This window comes from Ambystoma mexicanum, chromosome 6p (genome assembly GCF_040938575.1).
Source record: "Ambystoma mexicanum isolate Mex_15411 chromosome 6p, UKY_AmexF1_1, whole genome shotgun sequence".
Classification (NCBI taxonomy): Eukaryota; Metazoa; Chordata; class Amphibia; order Caudata; family Ambystomatidae; genus Ambystoma; species Ambystoma mexicanum.
Genome location: NC_090935.1, coordinates 868,849,399 through 868,869,606, shown reverse-complemented (window position 1 = coordinate 868,869,606; position 20,208 = coordinate 868,849,399). Strand labels below are relative to the sequence as shown.

Below are 20,208 nucleotides of genomic sequence, written 5' to 3'. Positions count from 1 at the left end.
TGTTTTATGGGCTATGGGGTCTTTTACTCCATAGGGTCTTGTGTTTTTGATGTGGGTTACACAGCACCCTCCGTGCCGTAACCCAGGGGTGTCGTAGCGACCCCCCAACATAGACTCCATACCCTGGGACTGACTACTAGTCCCAAATTATGAACAGAAACCAGTACAAACCATCATATTGTGGACGTACTGGTCGGGGCAATTTGATTGCCCCGGGTCTGTTGTTCGAGGGGGCACGTCTCCGTCCCCCCTGATCGAGTTTTGGCTAGTGGCAGTGGATACTACTTTTTATATTCAATCGCAAATATATCTCTATGAGATTTTCCCATTGTTCGAGGCTACCAACTTTAATTATTTAATTCCTATAGCCTCGAACATACCGCCGGTTTATTTATTTAATATTAATTCACCGGTTGGTATTTTTTTGCCAGAACTCGATTCTAAAATGGCATTTGTGTTCTCTTCTGTGACTCCAACCCAAGTCAAGCCCTTTGTTCCACTTTTTGGCAGGCGTCTCTACAGAAGCCTCCAAAAGTGGTGCCACTCTGTCTGGGTACCACAGGGGGTGTGGGAGGGGGTTTAGGCACCCTGGACTGAGTTACCTTGGTAACTCAAGTCGCACTCTTGTGTGATTGGCCCAAGTGGTGAGCCGGGCGGCTCACCACTTAGCATGTTTGATTGACAGCTAGGCTGAATGAATGGGAGTTTGCTGCATAAAAGCAGGGCTTTGGGGACTGGAACTTCTGAACCGTCTCACCACTTTTCCCGACGACAGAGGAGATCTCCAGTCCGGAGAGTCTTCTTCCTTTGACTGGTGGGGATAACCAGTTTTCCCTTCTTTTCACCTTCCTGGAGCATCTCGTGGCCGCCTTGCCGGTGCCAAGCAACCCAGCAACCGGAATACCACGGTTTACCACTACCGCGAAGAGAAGGGTAGTACCTTTTCACCGAAGAACTCCGCGGCTGGTTTCTTCCCTGGCAGTGTAACAACCTTCATCTTTCCTCCACGGCGAGACCTCCTCTTCCTCTGGACGAAACACCGACTTGCACCCACTGCCAGGAACAACTGCCCCCGCTGAAGCTTCCTTCACACTTAAGGGATTGTGTCCCGCCTGGCTTCCCTTGCGACAGAGCGTTCGGGGTGACAGTAAAGCCTCGACTTTCTAACCTGGATTAGCCTGGGACAACCTAGCTAACTTTGCCTGACTTTAATTTCATCCTTTTTGTGCAAACTATCTACAAGACTCTTTGGGCATAACCCCACTGTGTGAACCTGGACCCCTTCTGCTCGCTCTCTCCAAGAGTGGGCCTTGCAATTGACTTCCTTGCTCTCCAGTAGAACTCTGCCTATCCTGCCTTACTGTGGTTCTTTTAAAAGTACTGAAACTTGTGTGCTTCCATAACTCTGCCCTTTTCCCTCCCTTATTTATAATTTATTAGAGTGCCATCTTATGTTAAGCGCTCAAATCTGTCTGAAAATAAGTGGTGTTTCTCACTAAGACTTGTCTAATAAGTAATTAGGGTTGTATATATATGATAGTGACTGTGTGCTGAATCTACTTGCCTCTTTCTGCTAGTGTAAATTACAAGTGTGTCTTTAAAATAAATAATTATATACTTTTACACCAAAGCTCTGGTCAGTGTTTGCTTGTGCTACTGTGTCTCTGTACCTATTGTGTATACTCTATATACTGCCTAAGTCTTCTTGATGGAAGTCTGACTGCTCAGCCACAGCTACCAAGTGAATCTGTGTGGTACAGACAGCTACCAAGTGGGTTTACTGGCAAACACCTGTAGTCATAAATCTTTTGCAGTGGTCCCTAAGCGAACTGCACAGGTATCTGCCTAACAGTGGCACGGACCGGGCATGAGGTTTCGATGACACTTTCATGGAAGTCGATGACGCAGTCTTGGGTTGCGAAGATGTAGTCGACGTCTTATGCGCCGAAGAGGCCTTGTCTATACTCGAGGGTTCGTAACGCTCTCGAGGATTTTGCCTTGCCAAGGTCGACGACTCACAATGTTTATTTTTATTGGGTTTATCACCCAGGCTATCACCTCAAGGCATCTCCGAGGGGGGAAAAGCTGCCTTAACATTTTCAAGCAAAATTCTTCCCACTTAGCCAGAGAGCTGTGTTTTGTGGGACAGGTGACTTTCTGGCGAATTGGAGGATGAAGAGGAGGGAGATCTTTGTGCCTCTTCCTGCTGTGTCTCGATTTAGATGAGTGGTGATAACCACTTCGAGATCTCGAGCGGGAATGTTTTCTCCTTCGACAAGGAGCCTAATGTCTCGACTCGCCCGAGGACAATTTCGAAGGGCTAGAATATTTAACGGTCTTACCCTTTTCCAGCTTCCCCCTACCATCCCTCAAGGCTTTCACCGTCATAAGCATACATTCCTCACACTCAGAGCACGGGTGCTCTGGGCCCAGGCACCATAGCCAGACCCTGTGAGAATCGGTAAAAGACATCTTTTTACCACAATCCTGGAATTTTTTAAAACTGGATCGGGGCATCGATGAAGCGGACGAAGATGCCATCGTAGATTCAAGATTTTCTTTACAGAAATTCAAAGTTTTTTTAAGATTCCCTGAGGAACCGAGCGTTACAAAGCGCGGACAAACGGAACTGGCCAACGGAAGCTGCGTGAGACTATTGATACCTATGGTGACGTTAGCACCCATACGGAGGCCTTCGAGGGACACCGACTCGAGGGACGTCGAAGCGCATCGCCCTCTACTGAAACTTTTCTTTCGAGGCCAACAAGCTGGAAATTGATTTATCAAAGATAAGGAATATGTGGGAGGACACAATCCATTCGAAAGGATCCTTGCTCAGATGTCCTTTTGAAAACCGAAATAGCGGCCAGGTACCCCTTCACAGAGCTGATCTGCAAGCCCTTCAAGGCCAAAGAAAGCACACACAAAAAATAAAATCGGTAACAGAGGAAATGAGGCAGATTAAGGGGTCCTGATGTCTCTCCTGGTACAAAGCTTAGAATTTATGCCATTGGTAGGCATACACAGATTTGTGGCAGGCCTCCAAGCTGAGATAAGCACATACAGGACGTAGCAGCCAAGCATGAAGGTTCAGGCTGTTACGGTGCGGATGGAGAACCCAGCTTTCTGATACAAAGCAAATTCATCCTCTTTGATGGACGTGTCAACCCACTCCAGTTATCGTGTTCTCTGAGCCGTCTCTAGAGAACCAGCAGAATAACAGGGAATGGAGGATGAATGTCCAGTGGACCGTCAGTGCATCCCCAGAGCTCCTGGCCAAGGAAATTCCTTAATGCAGAACAGCTTGCACTTCCCTGTTCAAACTGTAACGAAACAGGTCCACCAGAAAAGTCTCCTATCGGGAGAAGGTTTCCTCCAAAACCTCCTGGCAGAGCTCCCACCTGGTGCAGGCCAAAGAATGTCTGCTCTAGATATCCGCTATGACATGCTCTGTTCTGGCAAGATGAGCTGCCATCAGAGACACTTCCTTCTCAAGAGTCCAGAACCACAATCACATTGCTTCTCTGCATATAGTCAAGGAACCCAAACTGCCTCGCATGTTGGGGTAGTTTAAGACTTTAGTGTTGTCAGTCAGAACTTGTACACATTTGAACTTCACAGAGGGGAGGAGGCAGCCAGGATCATCCACATTTCTCTCAACTCCAGCAAAACAATGTGCTCTCGAGACTCTGAGGCGAACACCGTCTGCTCACTGCCTATTTGACATCCGAGCTCCCCAACCTTTTAAGGACACATCGTTGACCACTGACAGCCGAGGCCAGAGTTGCCAAAGCAACACCCCTTTTCAACAGGTTGTCTCGTAGGGATCACCACGTCAGGTTGTGAGACCTGCCCTAGGACAAACAAGTTTCCCTGAAACTGAGACCACTGGCAACAGAGGAGCCACTGAAGAGACCTCATTCATTGTCAGACCTCCAGAACCACCAGAATGCAGGAGTCCATGACACTCAACAAGCGCAGGAAGGTTGAGGGAGGAACTTGTTTCTGAGATTGAAGGATTTGCACCATCCGAAATATGTTCAGAACTTGATCCTCCAGCAGAAAAGCTCGGCCCCGGTGACTGTCCAAGACTGCCCTGAAAAATCAGAGGGACTGCGATGGGGAAACCTGAGACTTCTTGAGGTTCAGGGAGAAGTCCAAGCTTGGCAATCAACCTCACGTACGTAACAATTGCAACGCCTGGTTTGGGGAGCGCATGCATACAAGCCAGCCACTCAGGTAGGGAAATACACTGCGTTCTCTCCTGATGCAGGCCTCGACCACTGCCAGAAGCTTCTTGGAAGACCTTGGGTGCCAAAGATAGAGTCAATGAGAGAACTGAACTGGTAGTGGCAGTCTCACACAATAACTCAGTTACTTCCTATGCTTGGCGTGAATACGCACAAGGAAGTAGGTATCCTAAAGATCCAGTGACAACAACCAGTGCGGTTCATTAACTGCTTGGAGGATCTGGGCCAGACTAACCACCTTGAATTTCCCCTAGCGTGGGTACACATTCAGTAGCCTCAGATCCAAGATGGGATACAAGCCACTCACCTCACTTGGAACCAGAAAGTAAAGCCTCTCTCTCATTCCAAGTGTTGTACCAGTTTGAGCGAGCGCCCTTTGCCAGGTACTGACAAACCTCATCCAAAAGGAGAAGGTCCAGTGGCAAAAGAGGGCTGGAACGAGGATGGCCTGGAGGGAATTGAGTGAAAGGGAGACAATATCAGTGGTCAACCACATAAAAGGCTCAGGTGTCAGACTTGGAGCAACACCATTCCTAGCCAAATGGGGAAATCTGCCCTCCTACTGGGGACAGATGAAATAGGTGCCCTTCACAGTTGGGCCAGAGGCTGCAGAGGGCACTACAAGGGCAGACATTCTACCTATTGGAGGTCCTCCACCTCCATCTCTGGGAAAACTGCATTGTTGCGGTTTGCCTGAGGGTGCTTAACCTCTTTCACAGTGGGCATAGGAGGCAGAGGGTCAAAATCCTCTACCCCTACTAGCGGGAGCTGAGGTTTGTTGCACTGTTAGGCCCAGAGATTTCAAAGTGGCCTTAGAGGACTGGAACATCTGTACGGAGTCATCAGCCTTAGCCACAAAGAGGTTATGGCCAGTCAAAACACATACTTAGGAACTTCACCTGTAAGTCTTGTGCAAACCCAGAGGTTTGCATCCAAGAGTGTCTCCTCACCACTGTGCCTGTAGTCGTCGCCAGTCCCAGTCAGCTGTGTCCAATCCTGACTGCAATATCTGACAAGATGCCTCTGCCATCTTGAAGCCATTCCGCAAAACCTGCTCATCCCCATAGGGCAGGGGCGCAGTCGCCCCAGACACTGGCAACGAAAGACCAATAGAAAATTTAGCCAGGGCACAGGAATCGATCTAAGGGCAGACTGCCAGAGGCAAAAACTTTCTTCCCCATGCATCCATGGCTTGCTTTCTCTGTCTAAAGGCAGAGAAAGAAACATGAATGTGTTCTGGTTGTCAGCCACATCCTGAACCACCAAGCACTCAGAAGGTGTGGGTGGAAAGAAAATCTGGGTCTGAAGTAGCAGGGTGATGTTTATTTGCTATTCTCACTCAACTGCAGAAACGAAAGCAGGCTTTTTTCAGGCTTCCAGTTCTAAGACCTCAACTGACCAAGCGGGATGTCCGCAACCGCAAACTGAACTTTGGGCCTGGAAGGAGGCTGACAATCCTATAGTGTCCACCACTTTGGTGATCAGCCGCTGGAAGGAGGCCCGAGGCTTACCCGCAGTCAACTCTGGTAAAATGTCCAATTCAGGGAATGTAGCCAGACCACTGGCCTCTTGTAAGTCAGAAGCCAACTCCAAAAATCTTTTTCTCTCACCAAAAAACTCCGAGAAGTGCCACACCTCGAAATGGCATAGGGCTTCCAACTCAAAAGGGATAGGATCACTTTCGTCATTGAAGATCTCACCAATGTTTGACATAAATGCGCATGTGGGTCATACTTCAGAGGGTGTCTGGTGCCGATGATTCCAAAGTGGAGGGGGCTAGCACTGATTGCACAATGAGAGAGGGATGATCATGTTGCCACAGGTGTGGGCCCTCGCCAGAGGAGCCGGGGTCGAGCCATTAGGTGTGCAGTTGCGGTCATTAGCCGGTCACAATCATCTTGTTCAAAAAAGCAGTGCGCCATGATGGTGCCTTGTACAGATGTAAAGCATCTTCTACCCGAAAGCCTCCCATTCCTCTGGGGTGGAGGACTGGGTGGGAAACGGTATCTGCGGAGATGCTTCCTGGGAGTCTGTCAAAGTGTAAGAAAGAGTGGTGCCGAGAGTTACTGCATGGTGACTGCAACCTCCTGCAATGCTTCTACTTTCGGGCAGGGGGCAGGTGTTCTGACCTCTGCTTCACACCCTGTGACCTTGTCTTTTTTATTGTGGATCAAGGTACAGTGGAAATCCCACTGTGCCGTGTAGGCCTTGGATTTTAGAACCTTCTAGTCATTGGAACATGATGTGACTTATTTGAATGTAATAGGAGTGGTTACCTCTTCTGTATGTATTTAGTAAAGCTTAAACTCCACGTTATTCCTACTTGAAAGGATTTAATGTACTTGATTGTGTTTATCGCTGTTCTTAGATTATAAATATGTCTAGAACTACAGAATACCCTCTTGTTAATATAGAACCTTTGATTCACTGTTCCTTTTACTCTGTTTTTCCTTCATTGTTTTGATTTCCAACCATCAATCATCAACAGCTCAATATAGGCTCCTGATGAAGAGGATCTGCCTCGAAACGCGTAAAGCCTCACTGTATTGAATCTGTGGAATGTATTTTGCTCGTCACCATATTTGTTCATGCATATGTAATTAAAAATACTTGCTAATTTTAAACAGTGTGTTTCTAGAACACTTTGCTTTATGAATGCATTTCCTATGAACCATGTTTTTGGAAATTCAGCTTACTAACTTGAATGTAGTATCATTGATGTCTAATTACCACCTCTTTGGTGGATTACAGATAGATTGCAGGGGACGGGAGGGCTCCTACATTGGATCCTCTTTTCTTCCTCTCTGAATATCTATTGCCCTACTGCTACGTATGAGTAGTGCTAGGAAAATTTCAATATCCATAATCATTTGTAGGCCAAGCAATTAATATTACAAAAAAGGTAGCAGGCGCCCCTCTCTAGAAACAATACATCATGATAAACTGTTCTGTGTATTTTTCACACTTTGATAGTCTGCAGCCACCGCTTTTTGCTCACTGTACTTTTCACAAAGGAGGAATAATCATTTGCATATCAGTCTGCCCCGCCCACAAGGGCAGTCCAGCACCAAAATTCCAGGCAAACTTCCTTTGAACAAGAGTACCAAAGCGATGGCTGCAGACTCTCAAAGTGGGCAAAAGCCACAGAACAGGTTATCATGCCATGTTCTTTCTAGAGAGGAGCACATGCTACCTTTTTTGTATTATTTCAAGTAACTTGGGGTTGGTCACCCTAAGTTACCTGGGGAAACCCAGATGTGGACCCCTTGCTCACTATGCTCAGAGAGGCACAGCTCCACCTCAATGATGAGGCCCAACTAGGCCTGTCTGGTTTTGCTGTTGGCATTCTTGCTCAAAGGAGATTTGCCAGGAATTTTGGTGCTGGAAAGCCATGGTGGGCGGGAGAAAGACTGATATGCAAATGGATATTCCTCCTTTGTGAAAACTACAGTGAGCAAAAAGCAATGGCTGCAGATTCTCAAAGTGGGTAAAAACCACAGAGCAGGTTATCATGCCATGTTCTTTCTAGAGAGGGGCGCTTGCCATCTTTTTTGTAATTAATATTACAATGTTGCTCTACCCGTATAAAGATAATGTAGACGCTGTTAACAGTAGAAGAGTGTGACAAGGCCGGCAATAAAGTGGGCAGGGCTTATGTTTTTCCTCTTCTCTTGCATACGCGCTATCGGGGTAGAGGGCACATAGGGCCTAAATGGCCAGGGGAAAAATATCCAAATCAAAGCATATATCCAAAGCATAGGAGGATGGTTAAGAGCAGGGGACAGGAAACAGATTGTGTGGGTTATCCAGGTTAGATCAGTGGAGTTGGAGGACAAAGCGACCAGCAGGAGGAAGGAAGGAGTGGAGGACTGTGGAGATGTGGTGCCAAGAAGCGGATGTATTGGTTTTGGAGTGAAAGAGGTTCTGCCGTGTGAAGTGTATGTGGTTGTGCAGCAAGTGAGAAAAGGTTGAGTAAGGAGTCTATGGAAAGTGCATGTTATTGGGTAAAAGGAGAGTGTTTGAGCAGTAGTGGTAGGAGGAGGAACGTAACAGTAGTGGGAGGAGGAGTAGCAGAAGTGGGAGTAGTAGTATCAGGAGGGGAAGGAGGAGAGCAGTAGAGGAAGGAGGGAGAAGGAGAGGAGTGTGATCAGGTGAAGTGGGAAGAGTGGAAACATCAAAGGGTGGAGCTGAGGTTAGGAGGAGTGAATGCTCAATGGGATGCAGAACTGGTAGGAACAGTAGGCAGGAGAGGTGTGATAGTGAAGGTATAGGGGAATGCGAGTAGTCATGACCGAAGTAGCCAGAAGGCCAGAGCAAGTGCAATGCACTATCCAAACTCCTTCAGAACACTATACCTTTGGTAGAGTAGAGAAAGCTTAGAAGTACCAGAGAGTTTAGCCTACATTTAGGGAGACACCATTGGAGTAAGCCAGTGCTTAGACACGAGGTTACCGATTAGTAGCATTAAAAGGATTACGGATGCCTGGGTTAGGGAGGCGAACCCCATGGAGATGAGAGACAGAGGGAGGGAGCTACAGCCCTAGTAACCACAAAACCAAACAAAAAACCCTTGTAGCAGCCTTGAGACTCAGTATTTTGTACCATTTGTGACAAGGCTGAGCATGAAATTTGCCTACCGAAAATCCTAGGTGGGCAAATTAAATAGGTTTGAAATCTCAAAATGGGAGTAATGTAAACAGGGCTATTCTAGGACATTTAGGCTAGTTAGCATAATTTAATTTTCTTAACAGAGACTGCAAATAGGAACTGCTGTGGTTTATGCATTATGAAGGTTTCAGATGGTGGTAATTGTCTGTGTGCGCTGTTAATGATGCTCTGAGCAGTACCCTGAGGGACGCTGGGCAGGTGCGCATGTGTAAAGCTTAGAGGGAATGTAGACAACTACTGCCATCAAAACGAAATGATTTTATAGTCAGGGGGTGTGGTTTAAAGACACCCGAATGCCAAAAATAAGGTCAGGGTCACCAAAAGTCTGCAGATATGCTGGGGGCCCAATGAATTGGATGGGAAAACAGACTTATGCATGAAGGGAATAGTTTCTTACCTGTAACTCCATTTCTCCAGCATTGGTATCTTTCATGGATTCACATGCTTAGAATATTCCCCGTCGTCAGGCTGGGAATCCCCGGTACATTATATAGACCCTTTCCCGTAGGAAAACTTTTTCGACGCTTATGCGTCCTATCCACCTCGTTTTGTATCATGCGTGCCCGCGCCGTCAGGGCGTCATGATATAAATACAGGCCCCGCCCCCGCGCTCCCTCAGATTTCGGCCCCCAAAGTAGTGGGGGAACCGGTTTGCATGTTCAGGGGAGGCAGGTGGGCACATGTGAATCCATGAAAGATACCAATGCTGGAGAAATGGAGTTACAGGTAAGAAACTATTCCCTTCTCCAGCATTGGATCTTTCATGGATTCACATGCTTAGAATAGATTACACAGCAGTACCACCCCCAAAGAGGAGGCGTGCATGCAAACCCATATACTTTGTTCGCAAAGCCCGTTCCCTATGATCATGTATACATCAGTAATAGTTAACACAGGAAAACGAACCACATACAGTCACAAATTCCATAGGATGCAACCCCTCAGCCGGGCTTACCTTACTGGAATAGGTGTCGAAGCACCGCCTGTCCCATCCTGGTATCTTCGGCATGTTGCTGCGACAGGCAGTAATGGCGGGTAAAGGTGTGTGTAGCCGCCCAGGTAGCCCCCATGCAAATGTCCCCCAGAGGGACTCCGGCCCACAGTGCCGTCGACGATGCCGCTGCTCTAGTTGAGTGAGCTCTTGGCCGTCGTAGAAGAGGCTTCCCTGCCCTAGAATGGCAGTACGAAATGGTAGATGACACCCATCTTGACAGTCCTTGCTTCGAAATGGCTTTTCCTTTAGCACCCAAACCATAGGCCACGAACAGTTGTCTCGTTTCTCTGAACGGTTGCGTACGATGGAGATAAAACTTAAGAGCCCTTTTTACATCCAATGTGTGTAGCATGCGCTCCGCTCCCGAGCATGGCTCCGGAAAAAACGTAGGCAACACAATAGAGGAGTGTTTATGGAACACTGAAGGAGCTTTTGGTATAAACTGCGGGTTAGTGGCTAGGACTACCTTGTTCTTGAAAAATCGTAAGTATGGTGGGTCTACCATTAGAGCCTGAACTTCTGAAATACGTCGTGCTGAAGTGATGGCCACTAGGAAGGCCAATTTCCACGACAGAAACTTTAGAGACGATGATGACATTGGCTCAAAAGGAGGCTTCATAAGAGATGTTAAGACCAGATTGAGGCTCCACTCCGGCGGAAATTTCTTCTCTGGAGGGAAACTCCGAAAGAGGCCTTTAAGGAAGTGTTTAATCAGGCGGTCGCTGAACAAAGGTGCCGAGTGCCGTCGACGAGTAAACCTGGAAATGGCTGCTAGGTGTACTTTTATTGAAGATACCGACAGGCCCTTTTGAGCTAAGAGCAGCAAGTATGGAAGGAGCTGTTCTGGCTTAATCGATTGCGGGGCCAAGCCTGGTTGATCCTCACACCATTGACAGAAACTTTTCCATTTGTACGCGTATGAGGCGTTTGTGGAAGGTGCTCTTGCCGCTTGTAGGATACGCCGACAGTCCTCCGGAATCGTTAGCCGACCAAATTCGGCGAAGTCAGGAGCCAGGCCGTCAACTGGAGGCTGTCCGGGTCGTGATGCCAAACAACACCGTCCTGTCGAGACAGAAGGTCGGGGGTCTTCTTGAATCTCATCGGTTCCGCCGCCGCTAAGTGTAGCAGGTCTGAAAACCACACCTGTCTGGGCCAGTATGGGGCCACCAGAATTACACGACATGGGTACCTGAGGATCCATTGCAATGTCCTCCGGACCAGGGGAAATGGAGGGAATGCGTACATGAATTTGTTCGTCCATGGGAAGGAGAACGCATCCCCCAGAGAGCCCTTCTGAGGCCATCTGCTTGCGTACTGATGGCATTTTTTGTTGTTCTTCGTTGCAAACAGGTCTATGGACGGGTGTCCCCATTTCTTGAATACTTGTTGTAGTTGCTGGTCGTTCAGTACCCACTCGTGAACTTCGTTCATTTCTCTGCTGAGGGCATCTGCTTCCACGTTTCTCACGCCTGGTAGGTGGAACGCTAAGATTTGCATGTTGTGTTGTAGGGCCCAATGCCAGATTTTCTGTGCCTCCGTCGATAGGGATCTGGAACGTGTCCCTCCTTGTTTTCTCAAGTAGAACATCGTAGTGGTGTTGTCCGTCATGACACGCACCACCGAGTCCCTCAGTTGCGGAAGAAAAGATTTTAGAGCCCATCGCACTGCTCTCAGTTCTAGCAGGTTGATATGCAGGGAGGACTCCTGCACGGACCACCGGCCTTGTACCTGTAACGTATCCAGATGAGCTCCCCATCCGCTCAGCGATGCATCCGTCACCACCGTCTTTTGAAACTCTGGTTCCCGTAGAGGCATCCCTTTCGTTAGATGAGTAGACACTCTCCACCAGCCGAGTGCTTGAACTAGTTGTTCGTCGACGACCAGTCTGTCGGACCAGCGACCTCGGCTCTGCGCCCAACGGTCCGCTAGAAATTCCTGGCAAGGCCTCATAAACAGACGGCAGTTGTTTATTAGCGGAATGCAGGACGACATGGTCCCTAGCAGGGACATGTACTTGCGCACCGAGACCTTGGTACCGCCTCTCCATTCCGACGCCTTGTTTTGAAGTTTCTGAATTCTTTCGCTGGATGGTCTCACCAGGCTTGTGTGTGTATGAAACTCCGCTCCTAGGAAGACCAAGGTCCTCGAAGGCTCTACGGAGGACTTGTTGAAGTTTATTGCGAAGCCCAGTTCCTGTAAGAGGGACATTGTGGCTCGTAGACTGTCTCGTGTTTGTTCCTTGGATGAACCTCTGACCAGCCAGTCGTCTAGATATGGATAGACATGATGACCGTCCTTCCTTAAATGGGCCACTATAGGGGCCAAGCACTTGGTGAACGTCCTGGGGGAGGACTTGAGCCCGAAAGGGAGGACCTTGAACTGAAAATGCTTTCTCCCGACGACGAATCTTAAATATCTCCTGTGTCGTGGGCGTATTGGAATGTGAAAATAAGCATCTTGAAGGTCTAGTGATGATAGATAATCCATGGGTTGCACCGACCTGATAACCTCTTGGAGCTTTAGCATTTTAGGCTCTTTAGCCACTTGTTGAGTACCCTCAGGTCGAGAATGGGCCTCCATTTGCCGTTTGGCTTTTTTACAACAAAGAACCTGGAATAAACTCCTTGTCCTTCCTGTGCTACAGGAACTCTCTCTACCGCCCCTTTTTGCAACATAAGTGCCGCCTCTTGTCGTAGGACTCGGAGGTGGGGCTGTGTCGAGAATAAAGGAGGAAGACGCGGAGGCTTGTCTTTGAATTGCAGCGTATGACCCATGCGAATCGTGTCTAGGACCCATCGATCTGTGGTGATGCATTTCCATCGGTCGAAGTGATGAGAGACTCGACCCCCCAGGACGTTCCGAAGGCCGTCATTGGTTGCTGGTTTGCTTGGTCTTCGTTGACGACAGACCTGAGCCTCGCCGTCTGGAGGCTTGATAATCCCTGCTTCTACGTGCCGACTGGGACGCTCGTCTGAAACCTTGTGAAGAGTAAGAGGGCCTGTTGAATCCACGGTCCCTCGAGGCTCCAAAGCGGGAGTTTCCAGAAGCACCCCTGAAGGGGCGAAAAGAACGAAAATTTCTACCCGTTTGAAGGGCGCCGAGGGACCTAGGAGTATCCGTGTCTTCTTTCATCCCTTTCAGCGCTTCATCAACCTTTTCGCCAAACAGGAGTTCCCCTTCGCATGGCATGTCAAGGACTTTGTACTGTACTTCAGGGCGGAAAGTAGTACATTTGAGCCACGCTTGCCGACGAAGCACTACTCCATGGTTGATTTGTTTGAACCCAGATTCTGCTAGGTCAACTGCGATATTGATAGCGTGGTTCGAGGCCTCTTCGCCATCCCGCACCAGTAACATAGCTGCTTTCCGGTGTTCGTCTGGCAGGTGTTCTAGGATAGGGGCTAATTTGTGCCACATTTCCCTATCATATCGTGACACGATCGCTAAGGAATTGGCTGCTCTTACTGTCGTCGCTCCGACCGAGAGCACCTTCTTTCCAAAGGCGTCCTGTCTCCTAGCCTCGCTTTCAGGTGGCGTTGAACATTTTTGCTGGACCCTGGCCTTCCTAGCCGCTGCCGCCGACACCACCGAGTCAGACAGAGGCTGTGATGTTAGACATTTTGGAGTGGACTCCGGAGCTTTAAACTTTTTCTCGATCCGTCCCTTTATGGCGGGCTCCGAGAACGGATGGCGCATCGTTTTGAGACCTTCTTGCCACACGTGGTCTAGGATTGGGATGGCAAAAACCGATTTTCTCCTTTGACCCATATGGTCAAAAAGGAAACAGTCTTTCTTCTGCTCCTCCGGAATCAAGCCGAATTCGGAACAAGCTTTCCCCATCATTGCATGGAAGGCTCCCACATCATCCGGGGGAGACGGCTGTGACTGGCTCCTCGCAGACTCTACCTCTACATCCGAATTCCATGTTGGGTCCCTCGAAGGTGACAGGGAGATGTCTGACCCTGAGTCACCCAGTACAGAATCGGACTCCGACAACTCACCCTCCTCCTGTGCTCGAGGACGATCTTTTACTGCCTGGGGAGCCGATGGGTGTTTCGTCGTCGATCGAGCCGTACAAGTTTGCTCGTCGACGGAAGGTACAGACAAAAGTGACGATGACGTCCCGGGCTGAGGGAACTGCGTATCCAGCCGCTGCAGGAGCTTCTGAAGAGTATTAAGCACATCCAGAGACAAAACCGTCTGGGGGGTCAATAACGTGGACGATAGCGGTACCACACCCCCGTTTGCACTCGTCGCCGTCGTAGTCGACGTGGAAGGCCGTCAGCCTAATTCCGATGGCTGCAGAACCAGATCACCTTCCCCTTCCGCCGAGCCGGCCGTGTCTGGCTGCAGTGAGACCTCCGGGGGGATCGGGTCATAGACCTCGGGCAGCCAAGCCATGGACTGAGTCTCCGTCGACGGGGGAATCCCCACCGCTGCTGCTTGAACGGTAATAGGCATCGTCAATGACACCGAGGTCGACGAGCAAGTCGTCGTCGTCGTCGAGTTCTTAGACTTCGTCGTCGATTTGGATGCCGACTTCCCGGCTGAGGCTTCCCGACTCATGGAAGACCTGGGACGGTCCCCTGAGGAGGATTTCGATAGCGCTAGCCTCTCCGTCTTAGATGATGAGGAGGAGGAGGACTTTTTATGTGATGAGGAGGATTCATCCTGTTTCCTCTTATGCTTGTCCTCAGAGCGCATTTCAGCTGGCCGCACCTTCTTCGATGGAGGTTCCGACTTACTCCTGGAGGCCGTGGAGCCAACTTCCGAAGCCGGGTAGGCCCCTGCTCCGTCATTAAGCCAGTCGACCAGCCTTCTTTTTCGGTCCTTAAGGGTTTTTTGGGAGAAACCCTGACAAATTTCACATGTATCCGCCGAGTGGTGCGGGTGGAGACAGTAGATACAGTCCATGTGGCCATCACCTTCATAAACCTTTTTGAGGCCACAGGTTGCACACGGGCGAAATAACGCTTTTCCAGACATAATTCTCCAGAATTTGAACTTCGCCGAAGCGAAACAGACAAAAACAACCTAGTTTTCACTAGTAGTAAAACACGAGGATCCCACTACTTTGAAAGACGGTTGAAATCTGAGGGAGCGCGGGGGCGGGGCCTGTATTTATATCATGACGCCCTGACGGCGCGGGCACGCATGATACAAAACGAGGTGGATAGGACGCATAAGCGTCGAAAAAGTTTTCCTACGGGAAAGGGTCTATATAATGTACCGGGGATTCCCAGCCTGACGACGGGGAATATTCTAAGCATGTGAATCCATGAAAGATCCAATGCTGGAGAATAGCTATTGTGCTGAATGGGATAACATTCCCAATATTCAAAGTATCTTGCTGTCGGTCTTGTGCTTATGGTGTGGACTTTTATGCAGTGCCTGTTATCTATGGCTATTGTACTGAAAATGTACAAATGTATTTGTTTTTTAAGTCTGTTGGCGCATATTTTTTCACTCCAGACCTACAAGACCTACAATCTTCATGCATTCATTCCACTGTTTGGAGTTTTGTTCCATCTCATTCAGTGAATGTCTGTACGCATTGCTGTTTTCATCGGTTCTTTAAGGACTTTGCCGTTTTCTCTTATTTTACTGCATTGTTACTGCAGACCTGTGGTGTCTATTTGTTTCTTCTATACATGTTTAGATCAGTTGGCAGGTACTGTGCATGTACGTATATATAGGTATATTTTTGGGAGGAAGAATAGCTCAGGGGCAACGCATTGGTCTTGGAAGCAAGACAACGCAGCGCAACACAGATACAAATCTTGATCCTGCGGTTAGAAACCACTCGCTGGTATTAAGCATTTAAAAAAAGAACTATTATGATTTTCTTTGGCTGATCAGATTTTCAAAGTTTGTGGGCAGCATCAGTTCAAAGTAAGAGCTAACTGTGAGCCAAAAATCCAAGCAGACAAGTTTGACATATCCCTCTTGAAAGTATGTTTGTGTTTGTGCTATGGAAAACTCAAAGCACAAAAAAAAACTATCAGTATTGTTTTTGATCACAAGAAAGTTGATAAAACTTGGAAAACTTGGAATGAGTTATTGAATCCCGCCATATCAGTTGCTTGACAAATGTAGTAGCATTTTGTGGATAAGGTCAAGTGTCACAGACAAAACAATGGCATTTTCCTATGTAAAGTATAATGTAGCCTTGACTATAGAGTTGTTACATCTATAGTAGAATAAGCCATTTGTCAAAGAAAAACTGACAAAGAAATGTTTCTGGAACTTAAGACTTGCATTTGGGCAAATCCGCATACCAGCAGTGCGGTCTTTGCTCATGTGATATGTACTGGTAGGTGAACTAATGGGTGGTGCTGTTGAATGCGTGACTTGGCTTAATAGATAATGTCTTAATTTTCTCTCATATTTCTGATGGATGCTTTCACCATCCCCAACCCCTCAAGCCTTTTTTAAAAATGCACCATAAGTTTGCTAGCGTCTGCTCTACATATATAAATGTCCACACATTTTAGGGCGATAGTCTGAAACCTAACACCTTAGACCTGGAGAACATTCTTTGCTATTAACGTTTTAGAACTCCAGATTATTCGCCCACAAAAACATATCACACTTTTATGATTTAGAACATTACATTTTAGAACGTTCCTTTTCACTGACCACTTTTGAAGCTTGCGATTCCCAAGGACTGTGCTGTATGAAGTGAAAAACGACTGCTATGATCTTGCACATAGGCCATTGTAGTCATAGGGTAGACATTTGCTTGAAGCGGCAATTTGGACATGGTCTGTCTTGGTTGAATCTACAAGATCAAATAAAAACATTTTAATGGACATGAAAAAAATCTAATACTTTTTGCTGCTTACAAAATACATACTTTTACTATACGAGAGCTCCCCCAATAAATGCAGGCCTTGGACATTCTTAAAAATACCACTAGACCTTCGAGGAGAGTTCCTTAGTTTACATACACGACCTAAGAGAAATTCACTTGCCCCAAGGTGACTGGTGACAAAATATTTACTAATGCTTTTTGAAAAATGCTGCATGTCGCCATAAGCACAATTCATATTTGCTGCAATGCTGTGAAGCATGCACAGTGAAACATGCACAGTGAAACACATTTGTCATTTATTGCAAACAAATTGTGCTTGCAGTAAATGAAAAATAAGTTTCTATTATCCCCACACTTGCCAGCAAGGTCGGTTGTCCTCCAATTGGTACTCACTCTGCATAAAAACAGCTCACCAACGCTAGTGGGCTAGTAGAATTTGAGAGTCCTGGCATGCATTCAAGTTTTACTGATTACAAAGTTACTTTCAACCCTTGCAAACATTTCCTTAAGAACTACTGGTCGTCCAGTCTTAATTTTTAGTAATTTAACAGCCCGCAGAAATAGGCAATACTTTTTCTGATGCTGAAGACTAACTTGATTATCAGTTATACATACTACTTTTTATACTGAGCAAAAGGTTATTGGACATGTGCTTGGCTAATGCATGTAGTAATGACTGAAAAGAAGCAGATGTACAAAAGAATAACGGCTCCAAGGTTTACTCAACACATAATACCCTAGAAAGTTATTAGAGGATGAAAAGTGAATACTAGTTCATGGGTAGCATGGATAGCGAGCACATGCAGAATAAAATATCACAAAAAATAAGTTGTGGTAAATAGAACATATATGCCATCTGAAAGCACAAGGCACATAAGGCAACATAACAAGTGGTGAAGGAGAGCAGGTAAGACCGATATTACTTGCAAATATTAAGACTGGTTGTTCACAGTTTTCAGCACAGGTCTGTCTTACAAATGTTTGGGCAATGCTATACTGCGACTGGTTCAATCTTATTTGGGGGTGGGGAGTACGAGTGAAGCTGTGGAAAAAAAGTAAGGTGGCATCTTGGTGCCAGTATGTAGCTATGAAGCAGCATACAATTGATTCAACAAGTTCACTCTCGGCTCAAAAATGCAACGTTAATTGTATGTGCTATGGCCAGATCCTCCTGGGCAGATCCTGAGGAGCAGTTATTTGGTGAAGGCTACATCCCTGGTGCGGGGTCATCAATGTTAATTCAACAAAGAAGCTTAACTAAATTGATGGTATTTGGACAACAGAAATCATTCCAAAAAGTGCATTCAATTAAAAGCATGTTGCATACAGGGAGGTATCGCGATGTTGACAAATTGGAATGTGTTTTTGAGCAAAGCTTTTTGCATAATTAAAGGAGTGAAAAGACAGACAGCAGGCAGATGAATTTATGAACTTGAGGTAAGGGGCAGCTGGGCCGGAAGCGGGGGCTGGGAGGCAAAATCTATGAAATGAAAGAAAAAATTCTCCACTACCAGATGGGTGTACAGGGCAGTTTTATGAAGCTTTGCTAAATGTCTCCTTTAGATACAGATTGTAATCTTATTTAAATAAAGATATGCAAAGGCGTATGCCCTCTATACCAATATTTGACTTCTTTCCTTGAAGAAGGTTACAGTTGAAAATCTGAAAATACACACAGCAGCGTTAGAAGCAGTTATTCTGAAACAAATTCCAGCTTCAGAACCAGATTGAAGGACAGAAGGTGGGTGAAAATATTACTACCCAAAATCCATGAGAACATTCCTCTTGCAGCAATATCCTATGAAGAAAGGAGGCATTTGACAGAGTTGGATTGACTATTTAGAAACTGTTTAGGGTACAATAGGGTTTGTGGACGATTGTAAAAGAGTATCAAACTTAAGCTATTTCTGATGTTGTTCTGACATTTGATATTAGCACCCTGGTAGTGTAACACAGCCAAACATTACTAAGACCATGGGCTGCATCAGACGATATTAGCCTGCATAATAAGCAGTATTCTGGCTTCATCCTGTGGCTCCTCTCCTCCTCCACCAGATCTCTCCCCACTCAACCCAAACATCAAATGTTTTCTTCCCTTCTTTAATGCACCATGGTGAAAAGGACAATAATAAGAGCAGCCTTTGGTAAAAAAAAAAAAGTTTGTGCTCCATGCATGACATGTTCACCAAAATGAAAACAATGTAGCCGGGTGATCATGGCCGACACAGTAGGCCACCCAGTCCAGTAACAGTGAAGCAACTGCCTTAAGTCTGTTAGCTAGGGCTAGGTTGCCAATAACCTGCTGATATGTAGTGCCACATCAGCCATTGTCCCAATTAACAATAAAACTTGCTGTGATTATTTTAGAAACCCTATGGATATAAGACATGCATTACTCACCGTAATAGCATTTCTGATGATTGTATCTGCTTAGATTCACATTCTGTGCATATGGTCCCACATCCAGTGGTAACCGCAGAGTATTGCATCTTGTCTTTTGGGGACCGAAACGGGACATCGGCATAGGCATGTCTGTAACACTATCTCTATCGTGACGTGTAGTTTACCCAAAATCCCTCACGCGCCGAGGTCCCTGGTATTTTTTCTGCCATGAGGGAGCCCAAGGCTATTGTGAGTCAGTACATGAAGAGAGAAAGTAGTAAGATGTCTATGTTCTTTCCACCCAGAGCGGGGAGGTAGGGAGGGCACATGTGAATCTAAGCAGATACAATCATCAAAAATAAGTGTCTAGGCAATAGTGTTTTGTAAAGGTGTGCACAGCACTCCAGGTTGCCGCTTTGGAAATGGACTCTAGGGGAACATTGAAATGAATGCTATGGAAGCCCCAGTGCCCCGAGTAGAGTGTGCTCTAGGCTTGAAGGGCAGTTCTCTCTTAGCAAGAGAGTAACATAGTGTGATGCATTTGACAATCCACCTTGACATAGCCGATTTAGAGACAGGATCCCCTTCTCTACCAGCTGCCACTGAAAGGAAAAATTGGTTTGTTTTTCTCAGTGGTTCAGTTCTTTCCAGGTAAAACATGACTGCCCTGCGCACATCTATTGTGTTTAGGCTTCTTTCGGCCATGCTATTGGGATTCTGGAAAAAAGGTAGGTAGATCGATGGATCGATTGATTCACATGGAACTTCGAGATGATCTGGGGTGAGTGCGCAGAACTACCTTATCCCGGTGGACTGTAACAAAGGGGTCTAGAACAGAAGGGGCCTGTAGTTCACTAACCCTTTTTTTTTATAGAAGTGATAGCCACTAGGAAGGCTGTCTTGTAAGTAAGGTCTTTTAGACTTGCTTTATGCATTGGCTCAAAGGGAGATCCCATGAGTCTGGTTAAAACCACATTTAGATCCCATCCAGGAGCTGGGTGAGAAATGGAAGGATAAATCCTCTTAACCCCTTCCATAAAAGCTTTAATCAACAGTATTTGATTAATAGTCAACAGGGAATTGAAGACCAACCCTTTGTC

The 20,208-nt window shown here is 46.8% G+C and overlaps 1 protein-coding gene across 1 annotated transcript in view; it reads right to left on the bottom strand.

Annotated features, from left to right (window-relative positions):
• MAN2A1 (mannosidase alpha class 2A member 1) overlaps positions 1–20,208 on the bottom strand; it is a 1,346,034-nt gene that overhangs the window by 187,440 nt on the left and 1,138,386 nt on the right. Inside the window, exon 18 of the mRNA XM_069625484.1 lies at positions 16,552–16,693. Within this exon, the coding sequence (XP_069481585.1) occupies positions 16,552–16,693 (142 nt within the window). The remainder of the gene's footprint in view (positions 1–16,551; positions 16,694–20,208) is intronic.